We start from the raw sequence: 9689 nt of genomic DNA on the forward strand, positions 1-9689 counted from the left end.
TTATACACTAATGAAAACCATTTATGCCAACCAATTCTCTTAAATGTAAACACTGTACCTTTTAGGACATTTTAAGTAATTCGGATTTTCTGAGCCACCCTTTAACCCTGTCCCTCTCTGACTTTGAATTTTTCTCAGCAGCTAGCCCTGCCCGACCATCACCAGGAACACCCACCACTCCCTCTGGCCAATCAGCAGCCTCCAAAGCGACCCCTTCGAGCCCTGCCCTGGCCAGCATCCTGTCACGTGTTGACATCACACCTGAAGGCATCCTTAATGCTTTGTCTAAAACAAACACACCAGGTAAGATACATAGAGCACCCTGTACTTGTATTTTTAATGACACCATCACTTTATTTTATATTACTGATCATTTTCTGTCTTGGTGCAGGTTTGTCCTCTCTCCTGCAAAGTGTGACAAACACCTCCTCTGCTCCTCCCACCCGAACCTCCCCAGAATCATCAGCAGTTAAAACCCCGCTCACCCCAACCACCCCAAAAACAAAACCCACTCTGGGCAACAGCCTCAAACGAGACACACCTGGGAGAACCAGAGACTGGGAGAAAGAGAGACAGCTGTCCCCTCCTCCTCCACCCCCGCCTCGCCCCTCAGCTCCTTCTGTCTCTCCCCCCAGCCTAGAATCGAAAATCAACAGCTTCTTGCAGGGTAATCCAGGTTTTAGTCTTGCTCTAGGTGATGTTAGTCCTGATGGGGTGGATGGGACCCCAGTGAGAGATGAGGCTGCTGGCACCCCCACCCAAGATGAGATCATGGACACACCTGGTAGTGTGCCAGAGTCTCTAGGGTCCTCTGGAGGTCATAACCTCTCACCCACTGCCTACCGCAGCGAACCCTGGGATGCTGTGATCACCCCGTCAGGAAGCAACAGCAACGGAGACTTCATGGGCTCTTCCTCCTCCTCTTCCCGGTATGGAGCAGGGAAAAAGAGCGGCACAAAAGTAAAGGACGATGAAGTGAGGAATGTGAGGAAGCAAGTCTCCTCCTCCCCCAGTCACGACAGGAAGGGTAAAAAAGATGGACAACACAGCCAATTGAGGATGATGGGAAACAACAGAGGGAACGGAGAAAGGAGACTCTCTGGAAGTTCTCGTAAGGCGAGCAGTGGCTCAGATGATGGAAGTCTGAGTGCGAAAAGAGAGGACAAGGGGAAAGGGTCTCCAGCAAGTGGGAAGGAGGGCCAGTACCATCGTATTGAGACACTAGTGTCGCCCTGCACTGAAGGGGCACCCATTCAAACTCTAGGCTACTCTAACCGCCCACTCGCTGGAGAGCGCATCAAGACAGTAGAGAGCATCCGCGTGATTGGCCGAGGCTCTCGGCGGGGGGGAGGGTCAAGCGGTCGGCCAGGGGGAGCAATGTGGTACGAAGAGGAGGAATACATGGAAGCTCAGCCTCCCTCACCCCATGGTGTCCCCCCTCCTCTTAACATTGGTCAGGGGGGCAGTGAGGACTTAGCCCCCTCCATGCCTCCTCCCCCACATCTCCTCCTCCCACATCTCCACCCTCCTCCGTCCCATCCGCACTCACATCCTCCTCCCCAATCTCCATTCCAAATGCCGTATCACGGGGAGAACATGCAGACTCCTCCCCCGTCACTCCTCCACCAACATCCTCCTACACCCCCTTTCTTCGGCGCTCCTCCACCAATCCCTCGACCCCCTCCGCCCCCCGTACCGCAGCGCCCTTCCCCTACACCTACCCACTCCTCTGTGCCCTCTGCAGTCATGGTGGGGGGAGTGCTGGTCCCTGTTGACCGCCCCCTTTCTCTTCCTCCCCCAATCAGACCCGAAGGTGTGGATCGAGGCGGGCTGGGGCCCAGAGGAAGCAAAGTAGGCCCTCCACCTCTCATGTCATCGTTGCTAGGGGAACCCCCTAAGCTGCACCGTCCTGGCACAGTTAAAGAGCCTTTTGTCCCCCGTCATGCACCCCCTCTCCACCGCCAAGGTGCCCCTGGTGTTCCTCTACCCTTACTGGGCAGAGTGAAGGAGCCTCTGAATCTACCTCTTCCATCCCCCTCTCCCTCTCCCACATCCTCCACAACCTCTCCCTCCACTCCTAACTCCCCGGCAGTCGACACGGTCTCCACCCGCCTCCCAAATCAGTCCGCTGCCCCTCCTCTCCACAAGCCCCCCACTAGTCCTCCAGCTCAGTCCCGCAATCAAACCTCCAACCCTGTTCCCCTCCTCACCTTACCCAACTCTCGACCCCCGATCCTTTCTCTCCCCATCCCACAGAGACCTCTGCTACGAGGCCGAACCCCCTCTCAGCAGATTAACCAAGATCGCCCCATTGGGGGGTTCCGTGGGGGCAAGCGGCCTGGTCCTCCATTCACAGGTGGTCCCTTCCATGCTCAGAAGAGACCCTTCCTACCCCCACGCTACTGAAGTGGTCATCTATGACATGCTGAACGAGAAGTGCAAGCGCCCTGCGCTGAAGTGCAGAGTGTGTGTTAGCCCTGCTGGTATGAGCCCAGATATCTTTACTCTGTTAATTAGCTTGAATTAAAACTACCTTAGGTTGTGTGTAAATAGCTGATAAATCTTCATGCTTTAGCTCGGTAGCCAGCCAGTCATCTTACACTGTACAGTACAGTTACATAGTGCAGAGTGTTGTGTAACCCTCTATCACTTTTCTCCCCATCTCTCCATACACAGTAGATAAAGTCTGGTACAAGAGTGACATAACCGTAGGAAGAAAACGCAGATAGCTCAAGCAAGAATTTAAACTATACTTTTATTTAGAGTTTGCCTAACTGTGTGACTGTTGGGTTACTTAACCTGAGAGAGAGCAGGAGAGTGAAAGAAACGTGTATGTATGGGTCTCATGCCGTACAGAGGAAAGAAAGTAAAAGCAATAGTTAAGACATTTGGGGAAATAAGCTTATTGGCTTTCTTACTCAGAGTTAAATGAGAAGATCAATACCTTTGTCTGCTGAATATGAAACTGCCGGCAGCCGCTTAGCATGAAGACTGGAAACGAGGGAACAGTTACCCCTGATCTGTCCGAAGGTTTAAAACAAAATTCCACGACTAAATCCTCTAAATCTCACTAATTAAGACACTGCATTTTGTTTGCTTTTAATCCATACAAAAACTGAAGCATAGAATTGACAAGCTGTGGCGATAACATGCCCAGACAGTTTTGTCCCTAGGCGCAGTGACTTCATTCAATTTGCCCGGCAACCTCACAGCAACAGCAATACTCTAGGAAGTCACTGCACCACGACAGGCAGGTGGAGTTTGTTACCTTTAGACAACACAAGTCTGTCCGCCCGTTTCCAGTCTTTATGCTAATCTCTCTGGGACGGTCTCCAGCTTCATATTAAAAGACAGACAGCCAAATTGGCTTACTTTTTAAAAATTTTTGGGTTTGTGGAAAGTAGGCTTCAAAGTAATCTCTTCTTCCATGGAGTGTATTGGTGTGTGCTTGTGTGCGCGGCGCTGCTAAAATGTGTTGAGGTTTCATTGACCAGTGATGAGAGTTTGTGTTGCAGGCGAGGTTTAAAACCTTGTTCCTATTTTCCGGGAGTACCTGCTGTAGAATAATATTTTCTCTGCTCTTTTTTTCACATCTTTCTCCCACTTATATCTCTAAGTCTTGGTCAAATATGAGAAAAAAAACGTGAGATGGATACAGCTTTTTTCTCTCCAAGCTCTTTGTTTCGTTTAATGAGGGAAATGATCGTCACTCACTGCAACCCCCCCCGGTTCTTACTGTGATTGAGGCCTTGGATAAAGCTTTAGGCTCCAGGGAGAAATGTTCTCCGCAGTGGTTCTTGTCGCCACCTTTCTGCTCCTCCTTTTGAAAAACCTACCACGCACGGAAGAGGGAGGGTGAAAGTAATTCTGGTGTTTTATTTCCAAAATAAATGTCTGCGCGCTTCAAGTTAGACTGAGTGCATGAAAGAGGATACTCAGTAAGTGGATGGTTGGGCGGGGGGAGGTATTTTCAGGCTTGAACCACACTTCTGTTCTAGGCTTCAACATGACTGACTTGGAATAAAATCAGAGTTTTCAATTCAACAGGGCGGGGAGTATTTTATGTTTTGGCACTTGGTCACCCTCCGCTCCCGCACTCCCTCTTTGTAATTTTATTGCGCTGCTTCAGTGATTTTTTTTTTTTTCTGCTTGTTTTTTCAGGACAAAATTGTTTTCAATATTTACACAGCCTGCTGCCAGTTTTATATATTACTATTAACATTTTTAACGCCCTTTATTATTTTTTTTTGTTTTTTCTACTAGGAGGAAGATTGGCAATTTTCATTTCGCAGTCAGCACCCAGCCAGGATGTATCGGGGGGGGGGGGACAAACATTTGAGCTAATTAGGACTGTTTTGAAAATGGTTTATTTACATACTCCAGTTGTTTTGGCCCCGTCTTTTGTTTTGTTTCTTTGCTAATTTCATGCTTTTGCCCTCAAGCCCCTGTGCTTACCTTGTGCTCACGTGGCTTTGTCCAGAAACACTTCCTGCACCTCTCAACACTTCTGATGGTTTAAAAAAAACAAACAAAAAAAAGGGGTCCGCATTTCCCCCCCCTTGTGGAATTATTGACGCAATGCTTCCCCCGCCCGTGTTCTACACTGATGTAGTTTACCCCACGCAGTGAGAGGTGCATGCTGGGTGTTGCTGCTCAAAGCCTCCATGTGTGTGTGTGTGTGTGTGTGTGTCTGTGTCTGTGTGTGTCTGTGTTGTCTCCTGTGCTCCTGTGTTGGGTTTAAAGTACAGTTCATCAAGATACACTGAGCACCTGCAAACGTTCCCGCATAAAGTTGGTGAATAGATGCATTGTAAAAATGTAATAATAACAACAAAGAGCATATTTATCTCTACAGTGTTAGCACATCAGAGTTCTGATGTTTTACTGAATGTTACTCAAGTCTGTTTGCCACCGTCTGTAAACTGTATGTCTTTTATCTGATAGTTTATTTTGCAAAAACAGCTAAGTATCAACCCAAATCAGTGTGGTGTGTTCACATTGCAGAACGGTAGATATGTTGTTACAAACATCTGCTTACTTCACCAGTTTTAATTGTCCCTGTAAATAGCCTCTCTCCGTTTTTTCTCTTCACCTCTACTTTGATAGATTGAGTTTTGAAATTGCTGATGGTGTCTGTACATTTGATAAGTTTTAATTGCTCTTACTGCTGTTCTCATCAATGATGCTATATCACTGGTCTTTGAGTGTCCAATCCTTTCTGGTGTGATGAACATGCACACAGTTAATATATGCATATTATATGGGGTCAATACGTCTTCATATTCTTTTTTTATCTTTTTTTTTTGTTCTCACATACCATATTGCAGAATCATAAGGACAAATGCACTTTTTAGTGCTCTCATGGAGTGACTTGCATCCATTTTCCTGACACATTTAGTATAAACGTTGTTTATGGTTGCACTGTTGACTGTAAGCAGTCGGTGCTCTGTCTTTAATTGAACATTGGAGGTGATTTGCTGTTTCCTATCACTTTTTTTCCTCTTGCAAAGACCTCAACTCAAACTTTTCTCATTTATTTTTTTATTTTTTGTTTTTTGGGATTGTTGCTAAACATTTGCACACTACAATGCACTTGCTGATGTTGCCACGTTCTAGAAATGCAACTTTCTAACACTGTCAGCTTCACACATAGGTGATGACCACTAAATGGGCCACATTCAACAGATGAACTTAATACATTGTCACATAGACTGTTTGATGACCCAGTTCCAGTGGACGAGCCCTAAACTCAGTCACAACACGAACAGAGTGACACTAATCAATGGCTGTACAGTTGTTTTACATAGTTTTATTATTATTCAGTTAGTTAATATGATGTGAGGATGAATTAACTTAATGCAGCAATGTTTCATTATGCACTCTGTGCCGTTATTCTACAATTAACAGTGAACATTGTCATATGTTATTAATGCAGCTGTTAGGTCCTTAATGTTAAATACGGATATTGCACCAAACTACCGGCTCTCTTTGTTATAAAGTTATCTGACAAACAGCAACAAGAACTCTTGCTTGTAAACATTTAGCTTGTTTATACAAAAAGTTCATACGTGTGTTTTCTCATTACATTTTTACCATGGCCACAGTGAAGTCCACAAAGGGTTAATCAATAATTGGGTCCAATTGGTCAGTGAGAGTTGAAGCTAAAGGTAATGCGGTCTGAGTGCACAGTGTTTTTACAATTAGATGCTTAAATGTATTTTAATATAAATAATAGACTTCATTTCTCCACATTGTAGATGGACCATATTCTTTCATAAAGTGCTGTAGCTCCCCCAAGTGGCAGTTCAGTGGTACTTCAATTCTTAACTCACACATCCCAGTTTCCATTATGTGCTACTGTAATTACAGTACTAGTGTTGGCCGATTCTACTGAAAATGGTGAAAACCAAAATATATTAACATCCCTGGTCATATGCATTAAGTTACCACAGCAGGAAGTTATTACTTGTACAATATTCAGTGATCACTGCATTCGGGTGTAAAGTTTAAGCTCTTGTAATAGTTTCCACGGGGGTTAGGCTTCAGATTGTGTCCAGTATTTGAACAGCAGCTGCAGTGAAAGTCGTTTTCTTAGGGTTAAAATATTTACTTACTGATCCAAAAGACCCCAATGCCTCGGGCACTAAACCAGTGGACTTTAAATGCGGATCTAGATGCAGCGGATGGTTCCTAAAGCAAAGTGCGCAGCTCCATAATGGAGCACACCGGCTCTGCTGCTCTGCCTTGTTTCCTGGCGTAATGCTGCAGCTCGGTGTCGCTCTGTGTGAAGACCAGAGGATCACTGAACTGCAGCTGCTCTCTGTGATTAATGGATGAGCTTGTGTTGTGCTTCACGTGCTGCCAGCTACTCAAAGTATGAGCTGTTTTAATGTCATATTTTTAATCCAGTCTGAAAGAAGTGACCCGCGTGTGCATGGCTTTGAGTTTTAACATCCGGATATTGTTTATTTACCCCCTCTCTCTCCCTCTCTAACAACTGTAGATGCTGCGTATGTACAGCTCCTGTGTGGACGCGCGCTCCTGTGTGGACGCTCGGGAGCGTGCACGCGGCTTCCTAGCGACGTCATGACGTCCCCGCCGCTGTCCTATTCTTTGCTTCCGGTGTTATGGCCGCTCGCAGAGAGGGGTGACAGTAATGGGGGGCATTAGAGAGATGGACGCGTGTGTTTAGGCAGGTGTGTGTTTGGGATGGCGGTGACGCTGCTTATTTGTCGGGCGGCGGCTCGTGCGACAGTTCTCGCGCACAGGAGGTACAGCCAGGTGCGCGAGCTTGTTATGACTGCAGTACAGTAACCAGAGCTAACCATTAGCCACCAGGACATTATGGGATCTGCTGAATACTGCAGCTGCTGTGTGTCAGATGTGGGGATGTTTTGTGCTTCGACAATCAAACTATTTGTTTATTCACAACTTATTTCTCTGCAGAGTTGATGTCTAATATTTTCAGTTATATAAGACAAGATTTGGCACTTTTATTTTTTATTGGACAGCACAGTTTATATGAGTGACATGGACCCAACCGTGCCATCTGCTTCTTTCTCCCTGCTCTCTCTCTCTTTCATTTTGGTGATGTGGTTCACTAAAAGAGTACAGTCACAATATTCTTGACTGAATATCTTAAAATGGATAACTTGGAGGGGTTTTGATAGTCAGTATTTCATATGTAACTTAATGTAGGTGATACATATAGTAATAGGATGATCATCAAGTTCATCTGCATTTCATTATTCATTAATTCTTTTATTTTTAACTAATTTAACTTAAGATTGAGGCATCAGTTTACTTTAATGCAACCATTAGGCCGGTCATTGTTTCATCACAATATTGATATCGGTGTATCAGTAAACACTCAGTTACCAGTTTATTAGGTACACTTAAATCAAACTAATGCTGTATAATACAACAGTAACCCCTGCCTTCACAAAGGTCATAATCAGTTATTGTTGAAACTCTGAACTTCATGGTCATCTTGGAGGATGTGTAGCTGTTGAATTCAGTTCAATTTTAATTAGATTTTATTGGTATAGAGCCAATTCACAACAGAAGTTATCTCAGGACACTTTTCAAATGGAGCATGTCTAGACCGTACTCCATATAAAATTATTTAGAATTGTATTGCACCTTCTGTCATCCTTCACATCATTTCCATTTTAACCTTTATCTACATCTTTCCTGTCCGGATGCAGGTGTGCCCATCGTTATCCGAGCGACTGCAGGTCTTTGAGTCCCTCAAGGAAAAACGAGGCACTAGGATCAGAGCTGAAGCCACAGAAACGCCCCTCAGTGTCCGACTGTCTGACGGCCGCACAGTGAAGGGAACAGCTGGTGTCACCACACCTCTCTTGGTCGCCCAGAGTGTCAGGTAAACACCTAATGCGTACAGTAAGGTGTTCTCATGTTTGTTTGTTTGTTTGTTTGTTTGTACTTAAGTGGTTTACCGGTCATTGCATCTGTCCTTGCAGAGTGAAAGGAGCTCTGGTCAGTACGGTGAATGGGGAGCTGTGGGAGCTTGGACGGCCTCTAGAGGCAGACTGTGAACTACAACTTCTGGGGTTTGACACAGCTGAGGGTAGACAGGTAATTACAACTTCTTCTTCTCCTATTACAATGTTTTTGTGTTTTTTAAGTTAATCTGAAACATACACTTATCGCTTTCTAATTCACATCCTTTAAGATGGATCATAGTATTCTAAAAGATTATGTCTTTTTCTTTCTTTCTTCCTTGACTTCAGTGGAAAACTTCATGAGGTCAAGGAAGGAAGTATTTGTACAATGAAACATGAGTCAGTAAAAAACAAAACTTGCCACCAAATTACAAATAAGTAACCAGTAATTCAAAGGATGGTTCTGTGTTTCTATCGGAGGAACTGAAGAACATTTCCTTTGTATTTAGAGCATTTTACCAGCTGTTATATAGATGTTTTCAGGTCATTTAGGACCTTCCTCATCCAAAAGGACTTTTCAAAACACGCTTTACATCTCTACATACACCCAACCGACTCTGTCTTCCTTAGGCAGCATGGAGGACAGGAGCGTGTGTCCTGGGCGGAGTGTTGGAGAAGGTATTTGGTGCCGAGGTGTGCAGAGAAGGAGCGTCAGAGTTCGGGCTTTACGTTGACCATCTGCTGGACAATAGGTGAGATATTCCTCTGACTGTCTCTCACACAGGACTGGAAATGTGTCCAGGTGTGTCTGGCATTGACCCACAACAATGTAGTCTGTGGAAGCTGTCCAAATATAATCTGGCCTTTCACTTGTACTTAAAGAATTACTGACCTACATAAAAAAAAAACTTTTTTCAGGATAATATTTGGCATTGGTTGCTTGGCTCTCCTTCCTTAAAGTGTGTCCGTCCTGACCTTGTTTTGTTTTTCCTTAGATGACTTCTTTGCCTTTATACAACCCAGTTAACATTTATTTTATACTTCTTTGCTCTTTCACATTTTATCTATACATTGTTCTGTGCTGCTGCTGCAGTGACCCCTTTTCCCTTACAAGGTTATTAAAAGTTAATCTCATACAATCTCCATAGAGCCCCTGACCTGCTTTCCTTCTCCATAATCATCTTGAAGCTTGTGGTTCTTTTGTCACACACTGGGTCTTGCAGCCACAGATTCTTCTGCTTTTAATTTACCCAAATCTTCCCTTCTCTCTCTCTCACTCTCTCT

General features: G+C 44.8%; 2 protein-coding genes across 2 annotated transcripts in view; both read left to right on the forward strand.

Annotated features, from left to right (window-relative positions):
* rprd2b (regulation of nuclear pre-mRNA domain containing 2b) overlaps window positions 1–3318 on the forward strand; it is a gene marked incomplete at its 3' end in the record, with an annotated part of 12860 nt that extends 9542 nt beyond the window's left edge. Inside the window, 2 exon segments of the mRNA XM_035671707.1 lie at window positions 139–303; window positions 392–3318. Coding sequence (XP_035527600.1) covers window positions 139–303; window positions 392–2406 — 2180 coding nt within the window.
* Window positions 3319–7103: 3785 nt separating this feature from the next.
* Window positions 7104–9689, forward strand: part of tars2 (threonyl-tRNA synthetase 2, mitochondrial) — a 10250-nt gene continuing 7664 nt past the window's right edge. Inside the window, exons 1-4 of the mRNA XM_035671708.1 lie at window positions 7104–7281; window positions 8208–8383; window positions 8484–8598; window positions 9036–9157. Of these exons, the coding sequence (XP_035527601.1) occupies window positions 7210–7281; window positions 8208–8383; window positions 8484–8598; window positions 9036–9157 (485 nt within the window). The 5' untranslated portion in view covers window positions 7104–7209. The remainder of the gene's footprint in view (window positions 7282–8207; window positions 8384–8483; window positions 8599–9035; window positions 9158–9689) is intronic.

Source organism: Morone saxatilis, unplaced genomic scaffold, assembly GCF_004916995.1.
Source record: "Morone saxatilis isolate NCDOM2014 unplaced genomic scaffold, NCSU_SB_2.0 Contig24, whole genome shotgun sequence".
In the NCBI taxonomy this organism is placed as follows: Eukaryota; Metazoa; Chordata; class Actinopteri; family Moronidae; genus Morone; species Morone saxatilis.